At 37.0% G+C, this 14,756-nt stretch overlaps 1 protein-coding gene across 3 annotated transcripts in view; it reads left to right on the top strand.

The window, feature by feature from the left end:
* Positions 1-707: 707 nt before the first annotated feature.
* The window catches only part of LOC132106029 (gastrula zinc finger protein XlCGF8.2DB-like), a 146,342-nt gene continuing 132,293 nt past the window's right edge, over positions 708-14,756 (top strand). The window contains exons 1-2 of one of the 3 annotated variants that reach the window (XM_059511630.1): positions 708-759; positions 1,455-1,587. In XM_059511630.1, the coding sequence (XP_059367613.1) occupies positions 1,503-1,587 (85 nt within the window). In that variant the 5' untranslated portion in view covers positions 708-759; positions 1,455-1,502. Of the gene's footprint in view, positions 760-1,147; positions 1,588-11,980; positions 12,210-14,756 lie in introns of those variants that run through there. The other 2 variants (XM_059511632.1, XM_059511631.1) reach the window with 2 other exon arrangements.

Raw genomic sequence — 14,756 nt, 5'->3', positions numbered from 1 at the left:
TGTATGTGTTATAGATTACACTTTCATGGAAACAGGCACTGTTTTGACCAGCACTGCATATATATATATATATATATATATATATATACACACACACACACACACATACACACACAAAAGAAACCTTGCTAACGTTACGTGTAATACATTGGGCTAAACGAGACTTGTCATTTCTCAAGTTAGTGATATTACCCCCTGCATGGTTTATTGTGCGTGACATGATTTACACACAGCTTGTGTCTTCTCCAGGTCGTGCTTACCAGGTTTTTCATAAAAGCCAAGATGTGCCCAGAGGGCGGCTTTTAGAGTAACGTTACTTGGAGCATTTTTAATTACTGTCAGGCCATTAAAGGCGTTCTATTAGAAGCAGCGCTGCACAGAATTATCAGTGTATGACATCAACCGCCAGACTAACATACACCTTTTGTGTGTGATTTACTCACACAAACAAATAACATTATTAAATGGTAAATGAGATATTATAACGTTGCATTCAAATTTAAAACTACCTGAACAGTCGTAAAAACTTTAAACACTTAAAATGCTTAAAGACAAACCTTTCTTCAGCAGAATCACATCACAACAGGCACAAGAGCGCAGGCTTATGGCGTCATATCGTCAGACCAAAATAAAAGTACATAAAGTTCCGTGTGATTTCAGACATCTAGCGTTTAAACAAGACTGTTATTTTGGTCTGGTGACATGACGTCAAAAGGCCGCCCCGTGCTCCTGCGTCTGTTGTGATTCTGCCGCAGAAAGGTTTACGTTTTAAATTGTTTGAGCATTTTGAAGTTTTACATAATTAAATCGAAGCAAACGGTTTAATTGTTTTTAAAGTCTTTACACGCTATTATAAATGTCATAACGTTACACTCAGTAACAAGTAATTTCTTTAACTAACACATATAAACGTTATTTCTTTGAAGCTCAACCACGCGTGAAAAGCAATAAAAAAAAACACTCTAGGCTCTCTAACTGTATATAGTGAATCAGTTTATCTTAATCACGAATGCAGGCACTAGCAAGTAGTGATGGAGAAACTGAGCTTAAGAAACTCCCGAGTCAACTGAACCAATTGCTTCTCAAAACGATTCACTTTCGAAGCGCTCGAATCACTGCACCCCATAGAGAGAAATAAATATACTACACATGCTGCTCAAAACACTGTAAATGAAACGATAACAACAAATACCGAATGGCAACTTTTATCCAATTACAATTTTGTTTCCACGATAAAAGATTCATCTATTATATATTTTATTTGAATGCTTTGCAGTGATCGTTTTGAGTGTTCATTTGGGATTGGCTGGCTAATCAGGCCAACTGAAGAACTGACTCCTTGCCAGTACCCTGACTGCAGAACTAGGGAGCTGAGTGAGATGCATCCATAGGATTTATTTTTCTTAGTGTAAACTATTCTCATATTAAACATGACAATGTGTTCACACACACAGAAAAACTCCTGGTGAAATAACTGAGATCCATGTGACACTATTATAAAGATGGCATTTATTAAAGAGGAGAGTGAAGACCTGCAGATTGAAGAAGCATTCAGAGTCAAACATGAAGATACCGAGCAACAAACAGGTTAGTTTCCATTTTCAAAGGTGAGCTTTGATCCTTATTAGAATTTTGACAATAAGGAGTCTACTTATTCAGTCGAGTCTGTTTCTGTGTATTTGTATTCACAGTATACAGCACATCATATTTTTTTCCCCATCAAAAATACGACCTGAGTAGCAGAGGGAGCTCCCGAACAAAAAAACATTATTATGGTATTTTTTTATGACGTTCGCAGAGCTAAAGTCGCGAGACAAGACTTATGACAGATAAAATATTTTACAAAATAAATATTGAAATAGAGAATTAGAAGCTGATGTCTGACTTCTTTAAGCAGGCGTATTTACCATGTTTATGATGGTAACACTAATGGCTGGTGTATATAGTTTTTTGCATCACTTATAATTACCTATTTCAGTCTTGAATAGATGATCATAATCCACACTTTATCTCAAACAGAAGTTTCAAACATTTGCTGCTCACACTTTTGAGCTCAACTTATTTTAAATGTCTTTGATGCTGGTGTTATCTGTTAACTTTATGAAATTATCAGCGGTGCTGACGCTCACCAGATGCGGAGAACCTCCAGCTTTGTTAATAACCAATCCCTGCGCTTCAGCCAATAACAAACAGGTCTGACTCAGGTGCAAACCAATCAAAACTTCCAGTTCAGCTGCGGGGGGCAGCCGTTTAAACCGCGGTTTGCTTTCACTGTCAACCACCCGCTTTGACTCAGCAGCATCATTAGCATTTCAATATTTTACTGAATGTGAGCTATGCTCTCAATTTTACATCAAAATTCTGTCAGCTCCTGAAACTGGTCATACCGTTGTTGATTTTACCAGAGCACACAGCAGTAAAAGTAAATAGAAAACTCTGTTGATATAATTATTACATGGATGGAGCAAGAACAATGTAAGTGTCCATGCACACAGTGCAGTTAAACTAAATGTACAAAGCTAAAATAACCTCAACATGAACAACAACATTGAAATAAGAGCGCATGCATTTTACATGCATCTGGCTGATAGATCTACCATTATTTATCTGTCAATCAGATGCATTTAAAATCACTTTTTCTGTGTGCGTGCTTTGGATGTGTGAGCATATGGGCATATAAACAAGACAGTCTATGTATGACTGGACAATTTGTTCATATCCAAAACAATGAGATGATATGAACATTATTGAGCGCTTAACACTCTCATGCAGTTTGTTTCATTCACACTCCGAGCCAGAGGGCACTGTCGTACACAAAGTCCAAAATGGCCCAGTAGAAGTAACTTTTGATGTGCAGGAAATCCTCAATGTGGACAAAAGCATCTTGCTATTGCTGTAGCTGAAAAAGGTCATTTCAGATTATTTTGAGGTAATAAAAATGGTATATGAATAATGCAGTGCTAACTGACATAACATTCAATATAGTATGGAAACTATTCTCACTTATTTTGTATTTGTATAAACCAATTCTAAAATTATCATTAGGAAAATACAGAAAAAAATTATAGAATAAAAATTATTGGTTGTCATCCAGCAGTGTATCTGATTTCTTATCCAATTAAAATACATAAGAAAAAAATAAAGCCTGTCAATTAGAAAAAAGTCAATAAAAAAAGTAAATGATCAAGTAAATTAAAAGTATTCCTACTTCCGAAATACTTGAGTACAATTTCTTTGTACTATTTCCACCACTGATTAAAGCTTTAAACAGGATAAAACCATGTATTACATAAGCAGTAGCATTTACAAAGAACAGTGTATCTAAAAGTATGAGAAAACAACAAACGAAAAACATACCATTTAGAGCCATGCTTGCACAGGTTCTGCACGATCCTCTTCAATAATATTCATACATTTTTACTTACAAAGATTGCACATTGATGAGAAGGGTTCTAGGCAGGCATAGTTTATTTTCATGACCCAAGGCCTGTTCTGCATCCACTTGTTTGAACGTGAACTCTTTAAGCTGCGCTGAAGGCACTTGCTGCTGCTGGCTGCGGTCGAGTTGCTCTTGACAGTCGCTGTAGCATGGTCTCCTTGTGTATCCACCAGCGTTGCAATTTATTTTTGTATCACCATAATTGATGGGTCTAAAATATAAAAATAAGGAGAAGCCTAAAACAGGCCCGATGCCTGGCCCGCATTTGAGCCATGATGTGAAAATTAGTCCAAAGTCCAGCCCTGCATAAATAAGTCAGAGACTGTCGGGCCACGCTGATGGTGGGGCTCTAAAGTGGATATTCATGAATGAAAAAAATGAAAAGAAAACCATAAAATCTGCTGTTCCAAATGGCCGCTTATTGACGACACGTCTTAATTGTCTTAAAGTCAGCTCTCCATCAGTGGTGTTCAAACATAAAAAACATATTAACAACCCCCCCCCCCCCCCCAAAAAAAGTGAGTTCCGTTTTAATATTTGTGACCAAGCAAAAAGTTCAAGGAAACTGAGAAGGCTGAAAGAGCACCCTGTTTTTTTTTTCTCTTTATTTTACAAAATCACAATGTTTTATTTTTATTGTGAAAAATCTGCATTTTCATTAGATGTGGCTACTTTTGGAGAAACAGAGATAGAAAGCAGTTCGAACATAAATTTATAATTAATGACATGCTGGTTCAAGCTACAGAAATATAATAATTGTTATAATGATTGCAGGGCAAATCTCAGGTTAGTTTGAGCGCTCACTGTACGCACAGTGCGTACGGCCGTACATCTGCAGGTGCCACTGCATTTAGTATATGTAGTGTAATATTTCAATAAAAACTCTTTTCTAAACTTCATTTCTCTAGTGAAATAACTAGCCATGGACAGTAAATGAAATGGTAAATGACATTTTGTTCATAAGCTGTTTTGTTGACATGATTGAAACATTGATTGAGCAATTACATTGGGCATGAGATGTTAATTCATGTTTATTTGAGTTAACACTAGTAGTACTACAGAGGAAGGAATGATCGTGTTCACTCGTGCTCCGCTCTGCCATTTGAAAGGACCCCATTTAAACTGCACAAGTCTGCAGTGCATTAACCAGAGGCCCCTGGGCTACAGCATTACAGTTACAGATGGTTTTATCACAGTCTTGGGCATGTCAAAGTAGGGCTGTAGTACTCAAGTCCGGTCTTGGTCTCGAGTCCGGACTCTAGACATTTTTCTGTCGTCTCGGACTCGTTGCATTTGCAATCAGACTTGGCCATTGGACTCGCCAAGTCTTCTAGTTGGTCTTGACCGAGTCCAGTAAAAAAATAAAATAAAAAATGTCTCCTTCAAAACAAAACCACATTTGCATGATGTCGCGACTGAAAACATGTGGAAAACGCTAGGCGCGCCGCTTTCTCCTTTTTTAGGAGCCTGCGCTTGCGCTCCAGTAGCGTCTGCTGTTGTTGGGCAACCATGACCCGCTCTCCATGAAGACGCAGAAGTTTCAGCAAAGAATAAATGGATTTCCAGCACTAAACATCCCTTGCAGTAGCTCTGTGTGACGAGTGGGGCGGGGCCGAGAGACGTGGGAATGAGCGAGGCCAGTGGAGTGATTAGAGATGAACGACACCTGTTCGTCCCACCGGTCTCGAGTCCCACGAAGGAGATGGAAGGATATAAAACAGGAGCGACAACAGTGAAGGACGAGAGAGGACCAGGCCTGGGCTTTACTTTATGTTTTGGTTTTTATTTGTGCGCATCAGTTGTCCGCGAGGGGCTGATGCGCTGTTTTGTGTTTATTTTGATTATTAAAGTTTCATTTTGATTGTCTGCCGGTTCCCGCCTCCTTCTTCCCGAAGATTACAGAGTTTTTATTCATTACACTCTGCTAATAGATTCATTTAAAAAATGGCTATCCTTGTACAGCTATGATCATCTGTTTCTCCATCTTAGCTTTCAGTATTGTTCCGGGAAAGGATGTGCATGACCAGCAGTGCACTTACTGTGACCTGAACAGTTTAGATGTTTCTAATTTAATTTTCTACCTGTTAGATTGTGTTTTATTTACGTCTACACCTAGATAGCCTTAAACGTACCCTTTACAATAATGAAATACTAATTATTGTTGTACAGTATAGGGGTTGCAAGACTACTGATTTCTAGTCGATTTTTTTAATAAAAAATGCTTGAGTTACTCGACTACTCGTGGTTCATGCCATTTACATTCAATAAACGCTTATTAATGTATAGCCTTATGCAACAATTACATATGTAAATAAAAAAAAAAACTTTATAATTGTGACATTACATATTTAAATTTTCATGTAACAGCCAGTATTTGTATCTGTAACAATCACAAAAATTTTCCTATCTGCATTCTGATACAACATTGTGCAGTTACTTGATAAGACCGTTATGACTTTTTATATTTTTTTTCGTAGTTATCACTGAACAAGTATTTCGTGTTAAACTAAAATAATTATTATTTAATAATTATTAATTTCTAAAATAATATTTATCATGCAAGCAGAGAGATGTCATGACAAACGTTTAGTGGTCATTTGAACACGACTGAATCCATTTAATGCGCACATTTTCATTATGCAGAACACTTTAAGCGAGTCTTAATGTTAAGGAACTTCACTAAACAGATGTGTGTGTGTGCCGCGCAAACCAGCAAAAGGTAAAGATGCAAACATGTAGGCCAAGTGGACAATGTATCCGTATCTAAGCTGATTATTAGCCTAATCTTGAGAGAGAATTGGTTTGGTTTTTGAGAGAAGCGCAACGCTGCTGTTTGATTGGTGAGCGTGCTGTGCTTGTTCCATTCATTCGTTTCATATCGTAGCCTAAGCTTTAAATCATTGCCTTTTAAATATATACAAATGCTATAACGTGTGTGATGTATTATTATAGGTAAAATTACTCTTGCAACGCTCTGATTTCTGAGAGATGCACAGAGAAGCGACAACAATGCGGTGTTTGATTTGCTCTCTTTTCACTCATAAAGTTTACATTCATTCACTTCTGGCTCTGATCCACTGGCTCACCTGTTATCTAGCAAACACCGGACTGTGTCAGCTTCAGGCGACTATTCAGGCAGAATTATTCCTTGTCCGTTATTTGTTTTTTAAGCCATTATCCTTGCCATTCCGAATAAGGTATTCGGCTTCAGGCACTACCCTAATTATTACATTACATATTTAATTTTTACATGCAACATAGATAAGGTCATAGAAAGTAACAGCTCCACGCAATATTGTAATTCTAAAATTCACGTCGTACTTGCAAACACTTTGTATGCATTATGGTTAATGCATGCTGGAGTAGTCGATTGTTTCCGACAGCGCTCGACTAGTCTATGCAAGCACTAGTACAGTATGACAAACATTTCGCTGTATTTATGTGCGCATGCCCAGTAGAGCCAAACGTATCCCTTCTAGCCTTGCCGCGTGCATTTGTCATATCCCGAACTTTGCGTGTGTCTGTGCACTGTGCCAAGGCATCAGTCATATACATTTTTGACCACAGACATAATGTCAGCAAAAGCAGCATTATTAAGTAAATAAAATGAAAATAAAGTACATCAAAATAATTTGACCTTACAGCTCCAAATTCTGTTCTAGAGGGCCAGCGTCCTTTATAGTTTAGCTCTCAGGGTCGGACCGGGGGTAAAACCAGTACTCATTACCAGGGCCCCAAAGGAAGAGAGGGTTATTGTTCATGGCTGTTTTTGCCCCATTGACTTCCATTATAACAAAATGTTTTCATTGCAAAGCCACGACAGCATAAAATCATGCATTCTTGATTGTTTGTGGTTTTCCCTTTTGGGAAGAGGTCAAATTTGTTATTTTTACAGTTGATCACTAGGGGCACCATTAACCCTTTAGACAGGCCTGTGCAAAAAAAGCTTAGTTACTGGCTTGTTTATGGAGTTCCCCATGACTTCCATTATAACAAAAATTTTTGATTGCAAAGCCATGACACCATGTATTCTTGATTGTTGGAGGTAAAATCTGAATTTTTTACAGTTGATCACTAGGTGGCACCAGGGCTTGAAAACGAAAAAAAATAAATTCAATCGGTTCACTCCGAGCATAATCGATAATGTATAGCATTATGCAACAATTACATATGTAAATGTAAAAAAACTTTATAATTATGACATTACATATTTAAATTTTCATGTAACAGCCAGTATTTGTATCTGTAACAATTTTAACGTTTCTGTTCCAGCATTCCTCTGATATTATTACCGTTCTGAAACCAGTTCTGGTGGAAAAAATACTGGTTAATAACGTTACTTTTTAAAAACAATATTCTTTATCTATAATTTGCCTAATAATAATAATAATATAAGTATAGCGTTTTATTTACTCAAAAAGAAAAGGAAAAAATAGAGATCTAACGGTTTGACACAGCCAATACAGCATCATCTTCTCTAGATTTTGGCCAAATGTAAGCTACTTAAAAATAAAAAAAATCTATCAACACTTTAAAGACAAAGTATTTTAAAGATATTTAAAAATGTTTTCTCCATTGTTAAAAAAAAAACACTTGTAAAAGATTGCGTTTTGAGAGTAAAAAATTTAAAATAATAAAGTCGTGGCTCACATCACATTTTATTAGCCCTATTACTTCCGAAATAATGAAAATGCCTGTAGTCTAATGCAAAATGTTTACAAACATTATAAAAACAGTTATTAGTTTCTCTCCAAAACAAATCTTCTAAAGTTTAGGCTATAAAAACCCCAATCCAAAAACAAATTAAGCTGAAGCTGATGTCTACCTCTCTCATTAGAAAAGAACAAGAATTAAAAATATAAGAAGCTATAGCAATATTAAAGAAAAACTCAAACTAATTAATTTAGGATAAAACGAAACTGAAACCAACGTTGGGTCTCTCATTCAACACAAAATCAAATGTTTCCGTATTCGCGATGTATTTGAATGACAAATGATTATAAAAAATAGTCTAGTGTTTATTATAGCCTAATGTTTTTAAACATGTTGTGTCTGCATTGTCTATTTCTAAATTAAATTTAAAAAACAAATTCTCTAAAAAACTTATATACAAGTCTCTCTCTCTTTCTATATATATATATATATATATATATATATATATATATACACAGTACAGACCAAAGGTTTGTACCCACCTTCTCATTCAAAGAGTTTTCTTTATTTTCATGACTATGAAAATTGTAGAGTCACACTGAAGGCATCAAGGGCTATTTGACCAAGAAGGAGAGTGATGGGGTGCTGCGCCAGATGACCTGGCCTCCACAGTCACCGGACCTGAACCCAGTCGAGATGGTTTAGGGGTGAGCTGGACCGCAGACAGAAGGCAAAAGGGCCAACAAGTGCTAAGCATCTCTCGGGGAACTCCTTCAAGACTGTTGGAAGACCATTTCAGGTGAGTACCTCTTGAAGCTCATCAAGAGAAAGCCAAGAGTGTGCAAAGCAGTAATCAAAGCAAAAGGTGGCTACTTTGAAGAACCTAGAATATGACATATTCAGTTGTTTCACACTTTTTTGTTATGTATATAATTCCATATATAATTCCACGTGTTAATTCATCGTTTTGATGCCTTCAGTGTGAATCTACAATTTTCATAGTCATGAAAATAAAGAAAACTCTTTGAATGAGAAGGTGGGTACAAACCTTTGGTCTGTAGTATATATATATATATATATATATATATATATATATATACATATATATATATAACAGAGCTTGTACAAGCTTTTTTCATCATTGAATCTTTCTCAGACGTTTCCAAATGTCAAAATTGGGTTGCGCATCTATCTGTGCATGATGGTGCCCAGTGCCTCCGGGGATCAAAGGAAAGCTGCGGTCCTCAGTTGGGCAGGAAAGGCTAAGCATGCTGGCGCTTGAGTGTCGAATAAATGCACCAATGCAGATAAAATATAGGCTCTTTTTGCGCTGCAGCATCAGGCCTAATTTGGTCTTAATCCCATACCTGCAAACTAGAAGGACTGAAAAAGGTGACAGATTTTTCAGTACCCCAGCCACCCCCCCCCCCCACAAGAAGAAAATAAAGGGAAAATACAACGTTTTCTTGAGGTAAAAAAAAACGAAACATTTATTAACACCACTGAGCATAAAACAACTGTAAAACTGTAAACAACAATAATGCAGCCAATTCCCACTGCATTAGTCAACGTTAAATGATCCGCCAAAGCGGGTGTTTCGATCACTCATTAATGTTAAACCAGACACCATTACGTGTTCGTTTTCATTTCGCTCATTTCTTATGACAAGATATACATACAAAAATCAGATAACAATGTTAATTTTGACAGCAAATTTTGATTTAGTTTTAGTCATAGTCTTTTGACTAAAATGACATTTAGTTTTAGTCATGTTTTAGTCATCTGAATTGTTTTAGTTTTAGTCTAGTTTTAGTCGTTGAAATACAATAAGATTTTATTTTATTTAATCAAATAAAATATAATGGGTTTAGTGAAATTATAATGCATTAATTTATAATGTCTCTAAAATGTCCAAACCCATATACTCCCGGATAAAACATCTATTAACCTGTTAATATAATTCATTTTAAAGATTGAACATGCAATACAGATACAGATTTTACTACTGTGACTTATATCAAAATTAAATAAAACCACTTTTCCTAAAGTAGAACAGTCTTTTTTCAATTAATGATATATGCATTCTTTATAACTACTTGCATACATCATTCTTTATCTTTCAAGCAGACATATTTAAAAGAATAAAATATAATTAATCCTTAGTGAATGCTTTTCTTTTTCTTTTGTTGCTTGATCAATATTAAGGACACAGACCGCATTAGGTTTATTACCCACTGTCATTTTTCGGATCATCTATGAGCTATGACGCGGTTCAGCGGCAAGCAGTGGCAAAACCCCAGCAAATAATCAGAATATAGACGTCCTTCGCGCTGGCTGATAAGATGTAAACTTTCGTTCCTACCAAAACATTAGTTCCGAGAAAATGGAGGAGAAACTGATAATCGTTGTTGCTGGGTTTCCTATCATTTATGATATGACGTTATTTTTTTATACAGAAAAAATTCAAAAGAACAGTTACAAAAGAGAGAGAGAGCCCCGGCCACACGCGCACGCACCCACCTTCACCGTCTTGCTCTCTCTCCCTCGTGCATATTAATCAAAATAATTTTTTTCCCCAACCAAATGTGACCAAAACGATTATAAAAATGCTGTCATTATAAAGGTGTAAAATGTCGTTGATGAAAATAATGGCGAAAAGTACTCGTAAACGAAATTAACAGTAATGCAGTGGAAGAGTAAGCTTAGCCTTGCCAAAAACCTTCACAGTGACATTGAACTAACATTGTAAGCTAACAACACAATTTGCTGATCTTACTAGGCGACACTTTCATTATAACGTTAATGTTAAACATGTTAACTAACAACAACGTTAGAGAAAACAATTTTATTGTTGGCAGATAACAGCACTTACCTCAAAACTAATGTCAGTGTCCAAAGCGTGAATTCATCGGTGGGAAAGCTGCCGCTATCTTGACTGTGATTGGCCAAATGACTCGCGTGCAGTAGGTTCTAGAAATAGGCGTGAATAGGCGCGAATTCATCTGTGGGAAAAGCTGCAGCCAGGGGCTTTTCCAAAAAGACGCTGTTATCTTGACTGTGATTGGCCAAATGACTCGCGTGCTGTATCACCAAAGAAGACCGCAGTAGGGAAGACCGCAGATTAGCCCCTCCCCCGTCAATAAAACTCTTCGCATCTACACGATTCACGTGGATGACATTTTCCCATTCAAAACGGCGATTTTCGCCGAAAAAGCGACTAGTTTGTAGGTATGTAATCCGGCCCTGAAGGCGGTGAATTGCCATTTCAACTTGCCTTTGAGGAGTTCACAGCTGAGCGGACATTTCACTCGTTGGCTTCAGCATCAAATTTGCATATGCCGTACTGCTGGATTTGTGATTGGTTGACGGCAAATTTCAAATATTAAATGGAACGCTAAAATAACGTTATTAACTGGTTAATGGCCATTTAAAATTTAGATTCTGTTCGGAACTATAAAATTTGATTTAGTTTCTGTTTCTGTCAAAATTTTGTTTTCATTTCTGTTCCTTGAACCGGTTTAGACCCCTGGGTGGCACCATTAACCCTTTAGACAGGCATGTGCAAAAAAAGCTTAGTTACTGGCTTGTATATGGAGTTGCCACATGACTTCCATTATAACAACATTTTTTGATTGCAAAGCCATGACGCCATGTATTCTCGATTGTTGGTGGTTTTCCCTGTTAGGAAGAGGCAAAATTTTTAATTTTTACAGTTGATCACTAGGTGGCACCTTTTACCCTGTGTTTACTCCAAGTAGTTCTGAGAGCTGAGGTGCATATTTAGATTTACTCAGACACATCAAGGTAAGTGTGCAAAGGTCTTTTTCTCACTCTCTCACACACACACACACACACAAACATACACACTTCTGTACCCTTGCAATGGCATAACACATCATTTGGCAGACTGAAGAAAGGGATTTGTCTCCACGTTGGTGGAAAACCACACTTTGCCGTTTCTCCCAATCCACCCTGATACAGGATCCTCTGTATCCTCCTCACCTTCAGTGGAAGCTGGAGAGGATGATGAGGGTGCCACAACAAAATCAGGATCTGACTCTCCTGAGTCTGTGGTGTCAGAGGGAGAAGACAATACATCCTGCAGCTCGCTGGAGGGGTCAAGCTGCACAATCATTTCTAAAACTTCGGTACAAGTCAAGCCTTTTGACTTGTTGCATTTTGCTCTTCTCATCATCAAATGAACATGGCATGCAAGTGTTCAAATTCACTTGTTTTTGTTTGGTCTGTACTTCTCACCATCAAAAGGCAGCAGGTGCATAAATACACTAACTTTGTTATTGTTTACTCCCATGTAGTTCTGAGAGCTGAGGTGCATATTTTGATTTTCTCAGTTACATTAAGGTAAGTGTGCAAAGGTCTCTCTCACACACTCTCTCTCTCTCTCTCACACACACACACACACACACACAAACACACACTAAATATAGTACGCTGTTATACTCCATATAACTCCATATACAAGCCAGAATCTAAGCTTTTATTTGCATAGGTCTATCTAAAGGGTTAATGGTGCTATCAAGTGATCAACTGTAAAAATTTAAAAATGTTCCTCTTCCCAACCATCAAGAATGCATGATTTTATGGTGTCATGGCTTTGCAATCAAAAAATGTCTTTATAATGGAAGTCAATGGGGCAAAAACAGCCACAAAACAATAAATGAGGGAGAAAAAATGTAAATCTGATGCTGCACAAAAACTAACAATGCATCAAACCCAATGTTGTTTCTAATCTTTAACATGCCCAAGACTGTGATTAAAGGTTTAAAAAAAAAATATCCAGTCCACAATCACTTTTTATATTGAAAACAAGTCATTTTGTGTGTTTTTTGCCCCCAAAATATCTTCAAAAATATTCTTCAAAATATCCTCCTTTGTGTTCAGCAGAAGAAAGAAATTCATACAGGTTTGTAACAACTTGAGGGTTAAGTATATGATGACAGAAGTTTCATAAAAACATTTATTGAAAATCATATTTAAGTGTTATCTAAGTGTTCACCCCTGAGTATCCGCTTTGCAAGGGCCTGGCCAGATGTCTCCCCTCGCCAGGGGTGTTGGACTTGGGGTAAAACCAGTACTGATTACCAGCACCCCAAAGGAAGAGAGGGCCCTTGAAAAGTTTGGAATATATACTTTCAAGGGGGAGGGATCTTGTGCAGTACCCCTGCCCCTCGCACATTAGAAACCTCATAAAACCTGCTAGCAGTCGGCTTGCGCATATTTTTCCACTGTGGACACTCGGATTGCACCCGAGTCGGCTCCTCTATTATAACTGCCAACTCTTGTGTGACACTTAGGCTCTTCAAATGGAAGAACTGGTTGCAGTTTGGCACGAAGTGCAAGCTCCTCTGAAATTTATAACCGTTAATAGGGAGTTTAGCTAACACAGGAGCATCTGGATGTTTAATGTAGTTTTTTGTCACAACAGTAGGGCACTGGTAGGAGAGCACTGAACCTCGAGCTACAGGACCAAATCTGGAGTCCACTAAAACCAATTCTGATAAATCAGTAAGGACGAAGGAAATCAGAGGTTGGGGAGTGAGTCCTTTGACAATTTCTCCAATAGCCAATACTGCTAGATCAGGAAAGTGACCTAACACATATTATATGTTTAGGAAACTTCCTCACATGGGTATTCAATTTGTTATGTGCTGTTATACCATGATCTGTCTGAATACTCAATTCTTATTGGCTGGAAGTGTGCAGTCAGTTTAATCATCGTTCTATATTAATGTGCTACTTTCATTAAAACAGAGATAGATTTAATCTCTATCACACCAAATTAAATTACTAAAAGTCTCTCTCAATAATGCAAATAAATACTGTAATTAATGTAAAAATATGTAAACCTCCATGTTGTACATTAAAATAGTTCTATGCACAGCTTGGATTATTTCTTATGTAATGTAAAATATTTATTGAATGAAAAGTTTCTTTATTACCCGTGTATGCTCTGTAGAGTGTAGATTTGCACACACTTCTTGAAGACGTCCTTGGCTTTCTAACCACCAAATTGATCTGTAGTCCCTGCAGAAACTGAAACTTAAGTATAATTTTCAACTATCAGTAATTTGCTAAACTAATGTATAGCTAGTTGTAATGTTACCACTGTTCTTGGTCTATGCCATGTTTGCAGATTGTCTATGAATGCCGTAGTTGGTGGTACTGTCTGCATCTGCCTCATGCTGAAGTGCGCAGTTGGAAAAAGCATGGAAACCAGATGATTGCATAACGCTTTGCCTGCAGTACATGTGTATGATGAGCTAGTGAACTAAACAGGCACTGTCAACATTCAAAGTGGTCTAAAGTAAAAGACAAAATCCAATATCAGTATATTTTAATATGGCAACTTTAATACTACACTATAGAAAATTCATGAGAACATCATTAAAAAAAAAAGATTTTATAAGGAGAAACCCCCTTAAAATATAAAATTGCAACCTTAATAAGAAAATAAAAACTTCCCCTTTCACTGTAAGCTTTATAGTTTCAATACAGTACTGCATCACTGCAAGTAGGGTGATGTCATGTTAGGTGTAGAAATTCTGAACTTCCAGTGTAAGGGTTTAGTTTTTATCATAACAGGTTTCACAGACAAGACATTATAAAATTCACAGTCTCAGACTAAAATGCATGTTTGAGCTGT

Source organism: Carassius carassius, chromosome 26 (assembly GCF_963082965.1).
Source record: "Carassius carassius chromosome 26, fCarCar2.1, whole genome shotgun sequence".
Classification (NCBI taxonomy): Eukaryota; Metazoa; Chordata; class Actinopteri; order Cypriniformes; family Cyprinidae; genus Carassius; species Carassius carassius.
Note: the sequence above shows the minus strand (reverse complement) of the source record. Positions and strands in the feature narration are given on the sequence as shown.